The sequence below is a fragment of the Phoca vitulina genome, unplaced genomic scaffold, assembly GCF_004348235.1.
Source record: "Phoca vitulina isolate PV1807 unplaced genomic scaffold, GSC_HSeal_1.0 scaffold89, whole genome shotgun sequence".
Lineage (NCBI taxonomy): Eukaryota > Metazoa > Chordata > Mammalia > Carnivora > Phocidae > Phoca > Phoca vitulina.
The window spans coordinates 2,913,042-2,931,859 of NW_022589792.1; the positions used below are offsets into that span (position 1 = coordinate 2,913,042).

Sequence of the window (18,818 nt, forward strand, 5' to 3'; positions counted from 1 at the left end):
ACTAGACTTAACTTAGGTATTTTGTATCCGTATATTAGACTTTATTCTAAAAGTTCAGAATAAGTACTGAAAGACATTATTTTAAAGGGCAGAAGTGTTTGGATACGGAAGCCAACATCTGCCCTGGTACCCTGGCTCGTCAGCATTTCCACAGTCCATCTCTTTGCACTGGTCCCGAGTCCCTTATCCAGCGGCCCCCACCCAGTTCTCTGTCCCCTCTCCTTTCATCCCCCCCAGCCCCCCAGAAATCTTAGACCTGGATTACCCTGCTTGGTGACAGATTGGGGGGATGGAGAGCTTTCCCTTCCAGAGTGGGGCTGTATAATGTGTTTGCTGCCTCGGGCCAAAAAGAGAATAAAAACTGTCTGCAGAGAACAAAATGAACAAACTCATCACAAAGCAAGAAAGCCAAAGAAAACCTAAAGTACAAATGGAATGCTCCCAAATCACCTGCATCCCTCCCCAGAGATCCTTCCTTCTGAGGGGTCCCTGGCAATCCCCTCCCTCTCCAACAGCTCTCTGATCTGCAGGATTCAGTCTGGACGGGGTGAGCTGAGGACACATTAGGACTCCCACCTCCTTCCTTTCCTCTTAGAAGACTCCAAATCCAGGCTCCAGAAGGCGATCTAAAGCCATTTTCAACATGGAAACCTGTCAGCCCAGTGATTCCCTCCTGAACACCCCCTGGAGTTATTTGAGCATGCACACATTGACACCTTGCCACCCTCCAAGCCCCCACCACTCCCGGGGCGGAGGATGGGGAGGCAGGCAGAGTGATCACAAGACCCCTGAGCATTTCAGTGGGTCTTCAGGAGGTTTGAACTTGGGAGGCAAAGACCAGGCTCCTGGTTCATGCACCAATCAAGATGACATCGTGCTTAGGGGTGTGCCCCTCCGGAAAGACCCCAGCTGAACCTCCTAATTTTCACCACCCTCAAAGTAGACTGTTCACACACTCCAAAACCTTAGAGCCCTCTTACAATTTCAGCACCCAGAAGCAAAAAGCTTGCCCAATTTTGAGTTCCCCTAAAAATGAATCCACCAGCCACAGAGCTCCTCAAATAAGCAACCCCAGGATCACCTGGGGCCCAGTCCTGTTGAGTATGTAACAGTGGAAACCAAACACAAAGGAGTGGGGGCTCATTGCGGAGCCCCAGGGGCCCATCCAGCCCCGTTCATTTGTACACGGAGGGCAGCCAGTTGGAACCAAGCCGAGGAGCAGCACATTTGGGCATGGTACAGTGGTCAGTCAGCCTGGGGAGCAGGGTGCGTCCCCCCACTTGGAATCTGGGTCATGCTTAGATAACTGTTAGAAAGCCCGACTAATTACCCATCCTTGCCTGCCTACATCTCAACAGATGTTAAGCCCTCCTCAAGGTTTATTTCAAGCAGGCACAGATTTAAAGAAACACAAGGGGATCTGCATTTTGATAGCATCTCAATAGAGGAAAATGTGGTCTTCACCCTCTTCCTCTGGATCTTTGATTTAAAAAAAAAAGAAGGCATTTACCTGCCTGGAGGTGTCCACATGGAGGCTGATTCTCCTGGTGTCCCCTCCCGGTTCCCTAGGGTGGGAGAAGCCGAATCCAACCCAAGGCCTGACACCATACCTAGGAAGGACCTGCCACCTCATTTCCTCTTGCCCTGTCTTCCTTATTGAAAGAGTCCATCTGGGTCTTCCAGGTCAGGGCCCCAGATGGCGCAAATGGGATGTTTTCTACACCCCAACCGATGATGAGGTCCCCGGGCAGGGGGGAACGAACGAAATGGGACCAGCAGACATAGGGGAGAATAAGTGCCCCCAACCCACCACTGCTTTTCCCAGATTGGGGCCAGTGGCCCACCCCGGGATATGAGCTCTGGCCAGTGCTAGCCCCTCCGTGTGAAGGCCACGTGTTCTTCCACTGGCTCTTGGCCCGGGGAACCCCTAAGTGCCCGGCCCTAAGAGAGCGGGCCCCCTCTTCGGGGAAGGCAGGGGTGGAGAAGCCAGTGACCTGGGTTCGGGCTCCAGCTCTGGAGGCTCCCGTGCATTCCAGTGAGGGCCACCTAAGGAAACCCAGCCAAAGCCCCCACGGTTCTCCTGCCCTGGCCAGAGAGCCCAGGCCCCGGCCGGGTCCATGCTCATTTGGGAAAACTCTGACCCATCCAGAACTAGCTCTGAAGCTCCCACCCAGGCCCCTGTTACGACCCCAGGGCCCAGCCCTCATTCTGGAATCGGTCCTTAGGAGGAATCCACTCCCCCGGCTCCCCCATCCCAAGCCTCCACGGTAGCTCAACCCAGCTCGGGGTGGAGAGATTCTCCACACTCCTCCCCGGTGCCCCCTCTCCCAGCCCCTGGAAGACCCCCCCACCTCCCATCAACCCCCGGGTCTCTCTCCCAGCCTGGAAGAGGGGAAGCGGAGGGAGGAGGGGAGGCGCAGCTGCCGGGGTTCGCTGCCGGGTTCGGGCAAAGGATATGGCCATTCGGTGATCTTTTTGGCGTATTTTCTCACCACGTTGTCCTCGCTGAAGAGGAATAGAGACCGGTTGACCGTGAGGCAGTTCTGTCGGACGGGGATGGGGTTGTAGAGGGCCATGGTCCGCGCTCTCTGCGCCATTGACTGCTTGTACATCCTTTGCGCCCCGGGCTGCCCGCCCTGCCGGCTGCCCCCGGCTCCTCGCCCGCCTCCGGCGCCCACGACCACCCCGGCGGCTGCCCCGGAGCCTCCTCCCCCGTAGCGGGCCGGCATCTCGTCTCCGAAGCGGGCCATTCTGCAAAGAGCAAAGGGCTCCGGGTTACGCTGCGGCGAACGATGCGGAAGACGCCGCCGCCGCCGCCGCTGCCGATGCCGATGCTGCCGGGGCTGCCGGGGCTGTCAAGACGGCGGCTGGAGCTGCGACTGCGGAGACGCTCCACGGCCCAGCCCATCGGGCGGCGGCGGCTCGGCGCCTCGGGTCGGGGGCTCACAAGGCGGCTGCCCGGCCCCAGCCGGGGAGAGCGGCTCGGGACATCTTCCTGGCTGACCCCGGAGAAGGAGGGGCGGAGGAGGGTGCGGGGGCGGGGCGCGGGGGCCAGGGAGGGGGAGGGGAGAGGGAAGCGAGGCAAAAAATAACCGAGGAAGGAATCCAGGCAATCCCCAGTCCACCCACTCCGGAAAAAAAAAAAAAAAAAAAAGACAGTTAAAAAAAAAAAAAAACAACGCACACCCCCTTTAAGACGCGAACGGTTTGCAAAGGACGCCCCCCCGGGACGCAGTGGAAGCTTCAAATTCCTCCGAGGTCCGGGTCAGGCTGGCATCTTGCAAAAGGAGTGCGCTCGGCCCATTAGAAAAAATCTTTATTGAAAAAATAAAAATAAAAACCAGGTCTTTGCAGGGGGAGGGCAGCCCCCAAATTTAAAAAAAATCCCCCTTTCTGTTTTGCTTGAGTTCCTAGACCTTAAAAAGGCTGAAAGATCTGTAGCCAAAAAATAAAATTAAATGAAAAAGAATATTAACGGGAAAGGAAAGAAGGGAAGGGGGAGGGAAACGCTCCGGAGGGCTCTTTTAAGGAGTCTTGAAGCCGCAGGGTCCGGGTGATTTTTTTTTTTTTTTCTTCCTGAATCACCAGCGGCTCTCTTCTGCTCACGAAGGAGTGTGAGTGTGCGTGTGCGCGCAGCCTTTCGCTCAACCGTGCCTCATCTTGGGGTTAAATTGCAGCAATGAAATCCTGAAAATTCCCAACAGGGGAAAAAGAGAGAGAGGGAGAGAGAGGTATGCGCCGTTCGCTTAGCCACTCAGTAGCTGCTCCCGGATGCTGCAATGCCTAGCGTTCCCCCCACCCCCCAATGCCTCCTCCTCCTCCTTCTCCTCTAGGTTTTGCTAAAATAAGACTGGTGTGGAGGGGTGGGGGAAGAGAAAGGAAGAAGGAAAATGGGCTCAAAGGTCTAAACCACTGGCCAGCGAAGCTCCAAAGAGGAGCGATTGATGAGTTTAACGGGAGAAAGACCCACCCAGAATGTCGACACATGATGGCCCGCGACCAATCGCGGAGCTGCGAGGGGACCTGGCTCAGCGGAGTTTGTGGGGGAGAAGAGGGGAGAGCCGGATGGTCGGGAGGCAGGGGGGAAGTTGGGACGACAGATTCCTGCTCCCCTGGGAGGAAACCTTGTTTTCCAATGGGTTCCATTTCGGTTGCAGACAACCGGACACTCTCAGCAGCTTGCAAGGAGTACGTTAGGAGGAAGAAACTTAATGATAAAAAGAGAAGGAGATTCGTGTCCAGGGGTGTAATTAGTCTCTAAACAAATCTGGTCCGTTTAGCAAAAGACACATTTTTGAGGAGAACGATTTGGGGGCGCACATCTGTCAAAGTTTCAAGTCACAGGGTCCCTGAAAGCTGGAATAAAAGGCTCAGCTCCTCTTCGAAAAGACTCCAGAGGTGGCAAATCTTAACTGCTAGAGGCAGATAACTAAACCAGATCCTAGTGGGCTGGATAGGGGTTCTGGGTGGTATACTTGGCACGGTGTTCACTTCCCTCCAGAACCACTGAAGTTTATTTCCCATTCTCCTTTTTATATTGTGAAGTTGAATAAACACACAGAAAAATGCCTAAAGCATAAATGTACAGTTGAAGACGTTGCTGTGAAACCAACGTTCTTGAAACTAACACTCAGGTCCAGGGCTACAAATGGGACATTGCCAGCTTCCCAGAAACACACACACAGGTCTTCTTCCCCCTGCAATAATCACTATTCTGATGTTATACTATTAATAACCTTGCTTTTCTTTATACTTTTCCTACCTTATTGTGCATTCCCAAACAGTACAGTTCTACTTGGCATCTTTTTGGATTCTTACATAAATGGAATCATACAGTATATATCCTGTAATGTCTGGCTTCTTTGGTCCAACATCATGTCTTTAAGATTCATCTGTTGTCACGTGTAGCTGTGATTGATTCACTTTCACTGCTACATAGTATTCCACTGAAAGAGTATGCCACAATTTGTTTATCCATTATCCCCTTGATGGATATTTGGATTGTTTCCAGTTGGGGCTTTAAACATTCCTGCCTCAAATACTCTGTGCCTATGAGCATGCATTTCTGTAGGAATAGCCCTAAGAATGGAATTTCTGGGTCCCAGGGTATGCCTACCTTCAGGTTTGTAAAATGGCACCAAACTGTATTCCAAAGTGGATGTACCAAGAAACCACTGAATTTTTAGAAAGCCATGTATAGACTTGGAAGGCAGGGGTGAGGGTAGGGGTTGGGGAACAGGATGAAGAAGGCAAATATTTTTTTTAAGCCTTAGCTAGTTGAATTTGAGTTGATCCCCCGACCCCCATCAGTATTTGAGTTCTTTGGAACATTCTAGAAAAGATACATCTTTATATAAATTCCCCATTCTGTGCCTGTGAGTCATCCTTTACAGGTTGCTTATAGCATTTTCAAGATTTTCTAACTTGTCAAAGCATGGACAAAATGATAAAACCAAGAGCAACTAGAGTTGCAAGGAGATAGGGCATACAGGATTCTCGACAAATAGTAATGATTTTTGTACTTGATGTTGCTTCATATCTCGAGAGAAAATAATAGCCAATGGGAAACACGAAGTAATCCCAGGTGCATGGATGCCAAAGGCCAGTCATGTAAGAAGATCGTGTTTGCAAAGCAAACTTACAATAACTTGTTTTTATGGACTTTCCTGAGAAGACAGTTGAGTTTCCTGGCATAAGTGTTATCTACACAGGTTTCTAAAGACCCCGGAGTTTTTCAAGAAAGAGTAACCTCTCATTGGTAAAGTCCTTATCAGGGTAAAGATTCTATGGAGTCTTCATAGAAGCCCCTTTTTACAGATGAAAACACTGAGGCTGAGAGAAGTTTAAAAACTTACCCAGGGGGCGCCTGGGTGGCTCAATTGGTTAAGCATCTGCCTTCAGCTCAGGTCATGATCTCAGGGTCCTGGGATCGAGCCCTGCATTGGGCTCCCTGCTCAGCCAAGAGTCTGCTTCCCCCTCTCCCTCGGCCTGTCTCCCCCCTCTTATGTACTCTCTCTCTCTCTGAAATAAATAATTAAAATCTTAAAAAAAAAATAAAAATAAAAACAAAAACTTACCCAGGTCACTGACATGAATCTGAAACCACGTCTGACTTGTACTCTGTTAGGCAGGTGTAATCTGGTACAACCGCTTTGGAAAACTGGCCATTTCTACCAATATTGAACATTTGAATATCCCGTGGTCCAGCATTGGCACTCTTGGGTATATGCCCAGGGGGAATGAGGACATATGTCTACTGAAAGACACACCCTAGAATGTGAATAGCAGCACATTTGTAGTAGCTAAAAACTGGAGACTTCTCAAATGCCTATCAATAGAAAATGGATAAATGTGCTGTGGAACATTCATACATGCAGCAGTGAGAATGGATGATCCCCAGCTACACACAAATGCATGGGCCAATCTCACAATCATGATGCTGAGCCAAAAAAGCCAGACACATAGTAGAACATAGTGTATAATTCCTATTATATACAGTTCATACATGGGGAAATGAAAAGATATATGCACCTCTATGTTCTTTGCAGCATTATTTACAATAGCCGAGATATGGAAGCAACCAAGTGTCCATCAATAGATGAATGGATAAGGAGGGGGTGGTATATATATATACACACACACACACAGTGTACACACACACACATACACTGGAATTATACATCTATGAGTTATGCAATTTTCTGTGTGTGCTACACTTCAAAAGAAAATGTTTGTAATGCTTCTGAATGTAGATCCCAAGTGGCACCACTTGTCATGGTGACCTGTAATTCTCATTGTGTATTTTGTCTGTGAAGTCCCTACAACAAACACTGGTCTTTTTTTTTTTTTAAAACTAGAAGACAAAGAGTGGTCCTCCAGAATGCTCTAACCCATGCTTCGACAGCAGACAAGCCAGCTGCATATCAGAACCACCTGCAAAGTGTTGTAAAATTTAGACTCCTGAGCCCTCCCCTCTACCCAAATTCTCATTCAGCAAGTCCTTGGGGGTATAGCCAGGTTGGCAATCACTACTCTGGAAGGGGCAAACTTACCATCCCTATCTTGGCATTCTCTAGAGTTATCAAGGGGGCATTGTTGGCATTTTTGGTGGAAAAACTCTTGTTGTTCGGGGCTGTCCTTTGCATTGTGGGCTGTTTAGTATGTCTGGCACATGCTCATTAAGTGTCAGTGGTACCCCCAATCTTGTGACAAGCAAAGATATCCACACACATTTCTAAATGCTTCCCACCAAAGTGGCAGAAGAGTCTACACTTTCCTCTCATCAAATGGCATTCCTAAAGCTCACTTATGAAGTTTGATATGGCTGAGTATACCTCTTCTTCCTCAGAATCTTCCCAAGTTCTCCAACCCCCTCAATTGCTCAATCACCCTTTTCTGGAAAGAACTCAACTCAGGCACCCTAAAGTGTGACAGTGCTCCAAGTTCATTATCCTTATGGATTCACTTTACAGAGAACAAAATAATTCATTTAACCAAAAGAATGAATCTCTAATATTAGAATCTTACTATCACCTAGCAAATGGGGATGGATGGGCAAGAAATCTTCATAGGCCCCTCAAATAACTGTAGTAGGTAGTACCTTGCTCTCCATTAATCCAAATTACTAATGTTGACCAGGTAGAATGATATATAATCTCATTAGCATCATAGATAAAAGCAGTTTAATAGCAGGCCTCCAGAAATCAGTCTCAGCCGTTGGTTCTAATCTTTAACACATCTGCCAGCTGGAGGTTTAATTTATCAATCAGCAGCAGCATTACCATACTGGCTTTGAGAATGTTATTCAATTGAACAGGGCTAGCATCTCTGAAATAAGTGCCCCAAATAAATAACTGCAAATCGCATTCATTTTGCTGCTAAAACAATTACCAGCTAATCCAGTCATGTTGAGTTGCAAAAATGGATCAGCCAAAAGACATTTGGTCTCTGCCTTCTGGTCTGGATACCAGTCAGGGAATGAGTACCAAGATCTTTGGGAGATAGAGGGTATAAATGACAAAAAACAAATCCTATAATCCAGACATTTGTGGGTCATGATGTAGGCAGTAAGAGTGAATCCAGAGATGGAATGTGGCCGTCACTCCAGACATGACATTACAGAGCATGACTGTCCTACAAATTCCTAAAAACAAATGAGGCAGAGCCTAATTCTGCTCGCAGACCTGCGTTCAAATCTTAGCTCTAGCTATAGTGCTTCCTAGCTGTGTGTTTTTGGAAAAGCTCATAGCCTCTCTGAACTACAGCTTCCTTGTGTGTAAAAAGAAGACAAATCTCCTTACCCCACAGGTTGCTGTAAGGATTAATTAAGATCAAGCAGCTAAGCACTTAGCACAATGACTGGCACACAATAAGCAGTCAAGAAATGGTAAATAGATGTTTAAATCACCACCATCTGGAAAGATATTCCATGTTCATGGATAGGAAAACTCAATATAATCAAGATGCCAGTCCTTCCCAACTTGATCTCTAGATTCCATACAATCCCAATCAAAATTGCAGCAAGTCAAGCTCAGTGGGGAGTCTGCTTGAGGATTCTCTCTCTCCCTCTCCCTCTGCTCCCCCTCAAATAAATAAAGTCTTTTTTAAAAAATTGCAGCAAGTTATCTTGTGTATACTGACAAACTGATTCTAAAGATTATCCAGAGAGGCAAAAGACCCAGAATAGCCAACACAAACAATGTTGAGGGAGAAGAACAAAGTTGGAAGACTGATGCTACCCAACTTCAAGACTTACTATAAAGCCACAGTAATCAAGACTGTATAATATTGGCAAAAGAATAGAGAAATAGATCAATGGAACAGAAGAGAGAGCTCAGAAATAGATCAACTGATCTTTGACAAAGGAGCAAAGGAAATACGAGGAAAACCTGTCTTTTCAAAGAATAGTGCTAGAACAACTGGACATCCACATCCACAAAATGAAAGAAATCTGAACACAGATCTTATGCTCTTCATATAAATTAAAATGGATCACAGACCAAATATAAAACACAAAACTAGGGGCGCCTGGGTGGCTCAGTCGTTAAGCGTCTGCCTTCGGCTCAGGTCATGATCCCGGGGTCCTAGGATCGAGCCCCGCATCGGGCTCCCTGCTCGGCGGGAAGCCTGCTTCTCCCTCTCCCACTCCCCCTGCTTGTGTTCCCTCTCTCGCTGTATCTCTCACTGTCAAATAAATAAAATCTTTAAAAATAAATAAATAAATAAATAAGTAAATATAAAACACAAAACTAAAACCCCTAAAAGATGACATAGGAGAAAGTCTAGATGACCTTGGAATGAATTAAAAAGCTGAACATTAAAATTAAAACTCTCTGCTCTGCAAAAACACTGTCAAGAGAATAGAAGACAAGTCGCAGACAAGGAGAAAATATTTGCAAAGATATGTCTGATAAAGGACTGTTATCTAAAATATACAAAGAATTCTTAAAACTCAACAATAAGAACGAGAACCTAATTTTTAAATGAGCCAAAGACCTTAACGGACACCTTGACAAAGACACACAGATGGCAAACAAGCATATGAAAAGATTCCCCACATCATATGTCATCAGGGAAATGCAAATTAAAACAAGGAGATACCCCTACACACCTGTTAGAGTGGCCCAAATCCGGAACACTGACAACACCAAATGCTGGCGAGAATGTGGAGCAACAGGACTCTCATTCACTGCTGATGGGAATGCAAAATGGTGCAGCCACTCTGGAGGACAGCTTAGTGGTTTCTTACAAAACTCAACTTACTCTTACCATAGGATCCAGCAATGGCACCCTTAGGTATTTACCCAAAGGATTTGAAGACTTCTATCCACACAAAACCCTGCACATGGATGCCAAAAAGCAACTTTATTCATAATTGCCAACACTTGGAAGCAACCAAGGTGTCCTTCAGTAGGTGAATGGATAAACTGTGGGACAACCAGAAGATGGAATATTATTCAGTGCTAAAAAGAAATGAGCTCTCAATAAATGAGAAGACATGGGGAAACTTCAATGTGTATTACTAAGTTCAAGAAGCCAATATGAACAAGCTGCACACTGCATGATTGCAAGCATATGACATTCTGGAAGAGGCAAAACTATAGAGACAGTAAAAAGATCACTGGTTGCCAGGGTTAGGGGAGAAGTAGAGATGAATAGATGGAGCACAGAGGATTTTTAGGGCGGTGAAACTACTCTGAGACTATAATAATGGATCATGTCATTACACATTTCTCCAAATCCACAAAATATACAACATGAAGAGTGAGCCCTAATGTAAACTATGGACTCTGGGTGATAATGGTGTGTCTGTGCATGTTCATCAGTTGGAACAAGTGTACCTTCTGCTGGGGACGTGGATAATGGGGGAGGCTGTGTGTGTGCAGGGTAGGGGGTGGGTATATGGGAAATCCCTGTACCTTCCACTCCATTTGGCTGTGAATTTAAAACTGCTCCAAAAAAATAAAGTCTATTTTAAAAAATCACCATAAGTCAACTTTCCATACCTGGGATCCGAGTCTGTGAATGTCATTGACATTCTGTGAATGTCATTGATACTGATTTCAATATTGGGTTATTTTTATTTTTTTAAACAAACTTTATTTTGGAAGAATTTCGGATCTACCAAAGCTTGAAAAGATAGTACAAGAGAGTTACCATATGCCCTTCATCCAGCTCCCCCTCATGTTAACATCTTACACAGCCCATAACTAAGAAACCAACACCGGTACAATGTGAGAAAGAGAGCGGGTGTGCATGCACGTGAGCACAAGCAGAGAGTAGGGCAGAGAAGGGAGAAGCAGACTCCCTGCTGAGCAGGGAGCCAGATGTAGGACTCAATCCCAGGACCCTGAGATCATGATCGGAGCTGACATCAGACACTTAACTGACTAAGCCACCCAGGCACCCAGGTAGGATTCTATTAACTGATCCCTAACTTCACTCAAATTTCACTAGTTTTTCCACCAATAACCTTTCCTGTTTGGAGATCCCAACCAGGATGCCACATGCTGTTGAGTCATCTGGTCTCCCTACTCCCCTTTCTTTGTGATGGTTTCTTTCCTTGTTTCTCACAGTCTTGATAATTTGTAGGAGTACCCACTCAGGTATTTTGTAGAATGCCCCTCAGTTTGGGTTTGTCTGCTATTTGCTCATGATTAGACTGGGAGACTCATGGGAATCAGATTGCCTGCTATCTATATGGCTCTGGACTCAGGAAAGAAATTGTAAAAGGGACACATATTTGGGGGTTGTCATGGGTTGAGTGGTGGTCCCTAAAGATATGTCCACATCCTGATTTCCAAAACCTGAAAATGTGATCTTATTTGGAAAAAATTATCTCCGCAGATGCAATTAAGTTAAAGGATTTTGAGATGAGCTTTAAGCTACCTAGTTTGTAGTAAATACGGCAGCTCCAGCAAACTAGCACCGGGACCATCAGTATGAATGCCTTGGAAGTGGGTGGAATAATTTTGGACTACAGACCCAGAGAGGGTTGAGGCCTTAGGAAGGGTTCCTGAGAAGGGCTGACATTTGAAGACAGAGCAGAGAAACAGAAACCTCTAGTGGGGGCTGATAAAGCACCATCAAGGAGGTAGGAGGAAAATGAGGTAGGTGATGCCACAGAAGCCCCAGGGATGGGGGGGTCCAGTGGTAAATGCTGCCAAACATAAAGCCAGAGAAGGACTGAAAAATACCACCATTGTTCTGCCACACATATGATAAAGGCATTAAGGTCATGGTTTTTCAAATAAATTATTCTTTTTTGATAGTAAAATATGCTTCACATAGAATTGACCATCTGAACCATTTTTAAGTGCAAGGTCAGTGGCACTGGATATATTCACATTGTTGTGCTACCATCCCCACCGTCCTTCTCCAGACCTCTTCCATCATCTCAAACAGAAACTCGTCCCCACTGAACACAAACACCCATCCCCCTCCCCCAGCCCCTGGCACCTGCCATTCTAGTTTCTGTCTCTATGGATTTGACTCCTCTAGGGACCTCTTATAAAGTAGGATCATACAGTATTTGTCCTTCTATGACTAGCTTATCTCACTTAGCAAAATGTCCTTGTTTTGTCCATGTTATGGCATATGCCAAAATTTCTTTCCTTTTGAAGACTGAATAATAGCTCATTGTATGGTTGTACCATTTCTGTTTATCCATTCATCTGTCAGTGGACACTTGGGCTGCCTTCTACTTTTCGGTTACTGTGAACAATTCTCCTATGAACATGGGTATACGAATCTCTTTGAGTCCCTGCTTTCAACTCTTTGAGGTGTATTCCCCATCCCAAGTGGGATGCTGGAGCATATGGTAATTTTATGTTTCATATTTTGAAGAATCACCATATTGTTTTCCACAGTGACTGGAGAGTCCTTCGCTTTTTAGAAGTATTAAAATATTTACAGATGAGATCAATGGATGTCTGAGGTTTGCTTTATCATAACCCTGGGTTATGATAAAGCAAATTAAAGGTTTGCTTTAATTTGCAAGTAAGATTATGTTAAAAGTTTAGATACAGTATCATAAGATGAGCCATGAGTTGATAATGATTAAAGATGGATGTAAGAATATGGTAGGCTATCATTCTAGTCTCTCTTCTTTTGTATATGTTTGAAATTTCCCGAAAGGAAAAATACTCTTCTTATCAACTACTTGAAGTATTCTTGATTCACATTGCGACGGGAACCTCACACTTAATTATGGAAACAAAAGTACTCAAGCTTACTATATTCTCAGGCAATTACAAATTATATTCAGCATCTAACCCCTCTGTAAGTCAGGAGCTTGATTAAATGCTTACTTATATATTCATGTGTATCCTGAGACGGTAGCAAAGGGAAATTTAATCAAATGAACCACATCTGCTTAGGGAAACCCTGTCTTGTTTTTTCTGGACTGAGAGCTGAGCTAGGTCCCCTCAATTTGAAAAACAACAAGTTCTACCACATCTGGAGATAAAGTCACAGATGACAGAGCCAAACATGCTACTTCACCTGCAACACTCGAGAAAAATGGCAAACCCTGTTGACCATTCATCCATGCAACAAATGTTTACTGGGCATCTATTCTGTATCAGGCCCTTTGCCAGGCATCAAGGATACCTACAGCCATGAATAGAACAAATATGAAATTCATGTTTTAGGGCAGAGAAACCCGAAAAAGAAATGAGTGAACTTGGGGATCTAGCAAATGTCGGGTAGAGATCGTCTTTAGAAGAAAAATGGAGCAGGTAGGGGTTCAGACAGAAGAGGAGGGGAGTTATTTTGGAAAGAGAGCTCTGAGAAGGTGGCATTTAAGCTGAGACCCTTGGAAAGAAAGGAACAGAGGTGCAGACATCAGGGGAGGGTGGCTAGGCTGAGGGAACCTCAACAGCAAAGGCCTGTGGGGGTGGTGACTGGCGCGGATGGGAACGAAGGGAGACAGAATGAGCTAAGGGAGGTGACGGGGCCGACAGGGCTGTCATCCCATGTTGGACACTTACTGTTTTAAAATACAGGTTTTAGGTGAAGCACACGACTCTTGATCTCAGGGTTGTGAGTTCAAGCCCCACCTTGGGTGTGGAGCCTACTTAAAAATAAACAAACAAATAAATAGAATAAAAATGCTCCCACTGCGGTGCCTGGGTGGCTCAGTCAGTTAAGCATCTGCCTTCAGCTCAGGTCATGATCTCAGGGTCCTGGGACCGAGTCCCGCATCGGGCTCCCTGCTCAGTGGGGGGCCTGCTTCTCCCTCTCCCACTCCCCCTGCTTGTGTTCCCTCTCTCGCTGTGTCTCTGTTAAATAAATAAATAAAATCTTTTTAAAAAAATGCTCCCACTGCATTTCACATGTACCCTCATTAAAGCACCTGACTTTTAAAAAATAAAAATAAAATATAAGTTTTATTATTATTCAGGTATGGTGAGGCCAACAGATCAGGAGCTGACTGCCGTCGAATAGAGAGCTCATTTTCCTCACAGATGCCAAGAGGATGGGGGACACCATGTCACCATGTCACTCAGGGCCACAGAGGGAAGCACCAGATTGTTCGGAGGGGAAAAGAGGAAAAGCAAAATGTGGGCAAGAGCCTCTGTTGTGGTTTCCTCAAGAAGGAAGAGGCGGAGTAGGGTAAGCAGGCTTAGGACTGGCTAGTTCGAATAACTTCAGGGCTCTGGGACATGAGGCTGCCCCTGGTTGTCTGGCGCCTGGCCCCGGGGTGATCAGGGCAGGTGGATGGTGGCCCTGAGTGAAAGCCCCACAGAGGAGGTGGGGGGTGTGGGCTCTGGATTGGTGGGCTTGTATTTGAAACACACACTCACTGGTGAGTCCTTTACTATTTCAAATGATTGGTCATCCCTGAGATTGGCAATCAAAGTACCCAAAACACACGACCAATACTTTTAACTCACCTGAGACACTTTTCCTCCCACAGCAGGTCCCTTAAAATGTTTTGAGTTCTGGGACCTCAAGGGCCTGCTTATCCTGTTCACTGCTCCAGCCCTGGCAACCAAGAGAGGTCAAAATAGGACCCCATCGCCTCAAAAAGGGAACAGGGCAAATTTCATAGAAGTGCGGAATGTGAACTATCTTTATAAGAGAGAGACGGAATACGTGAAAATTTAAAAACATTTGCTGGGATTTTTTTAAGAAGAAGCAAAGGATAAACCAGAGACCAAATACAAACAATGTCATAATAGGGAGAGAGAGGGACAGGGGCCGGGGACAGAGATGGGAGAAATCCGGTCCCGACATCTGATTAGAATCACGGCAGCTTTACTTCCCTTGGCAACGTGGACTTACCCCCTTTTATTTTCTTCTGTTTTGACCAATGACTGAAAAAAAGAGCAGGAAACACGCACACAACAACAACAGAGAATGTGGTAAGAGTTAAGCGTGGCGACAACATGAATGGGAACACACACGTGTCTACAGGGTTACACGTAAATATATGCATACATCTGCGATGTCCTTCCATAGCTGTTCTGCCTTTTCTGTCACTGAGATGACAATAGCTAAATAATCTCACGTCCCATATGGCGCCCCGACTGTCACAAAGTTAACACGCTTAATGTTAAGGAGGGCTTGTGATGAAAAAGAAGAGCTTTTGAATTATGAGAAGGTAGGCGTGTCCTGGGTGTGGCCAGCACCGCCCTGCCTGAACCTGACCACTTCAGTACATGCAGGTCTGACTTCCCACTGCCAGGCCCCGGATGGGGGAGGGGGGGTGGGGAGGCTCTTTCTGGCCACCGCAGTGTCCATGCAGCAGGCTGGGATGCTAGGAAATGAAAGCTCCTGGAAGCATCCTTCAACCTGTGATTGATGGAAGTTGGTGAATAAAGACCCCAGCTCCCTTGGTCCTAGGGTGCTGTAGCTCCGAGAAATGTGCTCTCTGCCGCCCACTAGAGGTTCCCACTGGTAACTGAGTACCAGTTGCTCCTGGTGATTTGCCTGATGGCATATCCAGTACTGGTTCTTCCCTTCTCTGCTCCTCGGCCAGTGTGTCCTGGGATCTACCCCCAAAGCAGTTGAATCTCTGCTTCCAGATCTGCTTCTGCGGGGAACCCAAACTAAAACAACAGAGTTGGACAGAGTCTGTTACCTCTTTCAAAATTTAGGGGCCAAAGGAAGTTCCTTCCTCCCTCCCTTCCTTCCTCTTTTCCTTCCTCCCACCCTCTCTTCTTTCATTCCTTCCTTCCTCTCCTTCTCCTTATTCCCTTTCTCATCTCTCTCTCTCTTTCTCTTTCTTCCTTCTTTCCTTTTACAAAAGTATTTAAGGGGCTTGTAGGATAAAAGTTGAATATAAATCAGGAACCCCTGATATATATGCTGCCCTAGCCCCATTGTATAATAGAAAACTCCCAGAACTGGAGCACCTGGGTAACCCGGGTGGTTAAGCATCTGACTCTTGGTTTCGGCTCAGGTCACGATCTTAGGGTTGTGAGATCCAGCCCCACATCGGGCTCCCACTCAGCGCCGGGTCTGCTTGAGATTATTTCCCCCTCCCTCAGCTTTTCCCCCCAACCCCTGCTCGTGCTCTCTCGCTCTCTAAAATAAAGAAAGAAAGACAATCTTAAAAAAGAAAAATCCCAGAACTACTTGTCAAAAGATCTGGACTCTCTCTCTCCACAATGTAGCCACAAGCCTCATGTGGCCACTAGAGCACTTGAAATGTGACTGATTCAAATCGAGATATAAGTATAACAACACATAGCAGATTTCGAAGACTTAGTACAAGAAACAAAATTCAAAATATCTCATCAGTAATGTTTCTATTCCACACAGGTGGAAATGATGACATTTTCAATATGTTAGGTTAAATAAAATATATTACTAAAACTAACTTTACTTGTCTCTTTTTACCTCTTCTAATGTGGCCACTTGAACATTTAAAGTTATGCGTGTGACCGCTGTTGTATTTCTGTTGAACAGCATTGGTCTGGGTGACCATCCAGCCCTGCACTTCCGAGCTCCTTGATTTTCACCGCCATGAAGATGGCTTTCTCACTCAGGAATGACACAGCTACAGTAATAATACCATTCCTCCATACATTAAGAGGAACTATCACTTATTCTCCCTGAGCTTCAGTTTCCTTTTCTGCAAAATGGGGATGAGAGCAGGACGCACCCTGGGGAATCATGGAAGGGATAAATGCGCCAGGCACAGAAGTGTAAAAAACGAGTGTTGGCTTCCTTGGTGATAGTTACTGCATGTCGGGTGAAATTGCATCTCGTGTCCAAAGGAGGCATCCAGTGCTCCAAAAATATGGAAGGCAAACACAGGGAAGGACCCATCGGAGACACAGACAAAGGTAGCAGAAAAGAGATCCGACAACACTCATCTGAAGGGAATAAAAGTTCCATCTAAGAATTACATGCAGAGAAACCTGAATGCATTTATGTTCAGGCTGCTCAAACGCATGTGGTCCCACAGAGAGACCATCCGGGTTGACTTGACAGAACATTAAACCTCTCTTCTATGTCTTTTTTATTCCTTCCCCTGGCATCTTCTGTATCTTTTGTTGCAGAAAATGCTTTTATCCCACAGAAATCACTTCAGTCTCCTACCTGAAACGTTCGCTCAAGAACATGTCTCAAAGTGTTATGATTTCCAAGTCACCCTAAGAAAGAGATTTAATTGGGCTCAGAGATGTGTTACAAGGCAGCATGATGTGTGGTTGAGCTGTGTGGCTTTGGGCAAGGTGCTCAACCTCTCTGGCTTCGGCGTGTTCATTTGTAAAACAGGGAAATTACAATTAATTGGTGGTTGTGAGAATTAAATGAGATAATCCACACAACATGTCAGACAGAGTCAGAGCCTGGGTCTTGGTGTTGCTAACTCTCCCTGCCTCCAACCTGGACTCACGTTCATTACAAAGAGATTCCTGTCCCCCCAGGTAAGCATGAGCCTTTTCTTTAAACTTTTTATAATTTGCTTTAAAATGTTTTTCAAAAGTAAAGTAATTTCCATGTTTAAAAAAATATTTTAAGCCACTGTCCTATGACTACCCCAATACAAACACTAGGGTTATTCTGTTTATTTCTGTCTGGTGTTCCCCCCAGCCCTGTGTTTTTATTTTACAGACAGAGGTAATTATAGCATAAAGATGTTTTATATACAATAGTTCCTCATCATCTGAGTATTCATTATATGGTTCATTATCCAGATATCCACACAGTTATGAGCTTAGGGAAGCAAAAGTCATCCTAACATAAACATGTTCACTAATGAACCGATAACTTCACAATTTTCCATTCCAGAGACTAGCACAAACATCGCTTTGGAGCCCATCAGATCAATGTGTTTGCCAATGTTTATCTCAGATTTGTTGATGGTTGTTTGAAATTCGATGATATAATTTGAAATGACGTGAATCGATTGCAACATGAAAATTGGAAATCTTTGCAAAAGACAGCAGGATTTCATGAAGTCAATGCAAGTGATGTGGGAGAGCCACTTGCAGTGTAGATGGTGCCGCTGCCAAATGAGAAACCTGTGAAGCCAGTTAACAACCGCAAAGCAGAAAACAAGCAGATGACAGTGAGGAAGGCTTCGAACGAGAATGAACTAATAAGTACATGATTTTGAAGGCCCTCTGAGGAAACTGAGGAAGACCTTGCATCAGTGTGCGAAAGTGACTCCCTGCACGATCACGTGACAAAATCAAAGATGGTCCATTGTTCGACCATACAATTTCAACAGGAAATGACGCATATGCAAAAATGTGTTGACTGTTGACTCATTCTTCGTTAATTCAAAGAATGAGAGCAGGGGCGCCTGGGTGGCTCAGTCAGTTAAGTGTCCGACTCTTGATTTCAGTTCAGGTCATGATCTCGGGGTCCTAGGATGGAGCCCCACATTGGGCTTCATGTTCAGTGCAGAGTCTGCTGGAGATTCTCTCTCTCCCTCTCCCTCTGCCCCTCCCCCCCAAAATAAATAAGTAAATCTTAAAAAAAAAAAAGAATGAGAGTATTTTTGCAATCATTACTTACATTTTGTTCAACATGATTGAAAGACAAACTTAGGTTTATGAAGTTTGGATTCATTTTACAGGACAAAGTCCCACCTGGATTCTGAGTTTCAGTGGGTTCATTGTGAGCCGCTCTTCCTAGTACTAAATATTCTGGAACAGAGGTTTCCTCTACCATCTTCTCACTTGGCATCATATTATAACCATCCTTTTAAAGGCTACATTTACTTACTCATTTCTCTTTTGCAAACTTTTAATAATGTTTCCAACTAGATGTTTTTAAAAGTAATAGGGCAGGGGTGCCTGGGTGGCTCAGTCGGTTAAGAAACTGCCTTTGGCTCGGGTCATGATCCCAGAGTCCTG

At 45.5% G+C, this 18,818-nt stretch overlaps 1 protein-coding gene across 8 annotated transcripts in view; it reads right to left on the minus strand.

The window, feature by feature from the left end:
- The window catches only part of CACNA1A (calcium voltage-gated channel subunit alpha1 A), a 282,305-nt gene that overhangs the window by 208,765 nt on the left and 54,722 nt on the right, over positions 1-18,818 (minus strand). For 7 of the 8 annotated variants that reach the window (XM_032396091.1, XM_032396095.1, XM_032396096.1 and 4 more), the window contains exon 3: positions 2,458-2,751. In XM_032396091.1, coding sequence (XP_032251982.1) covers positions 2,458-2,751 — 294 coding nt within the window. Of the gene's footprint in view, positions 1-2,457; positions 2,752-3,184; positions 3,952-18,818 lie in introns of those variants that run through there. The other variant, XM_032396099.1, reaches the window with a different exon arrangement.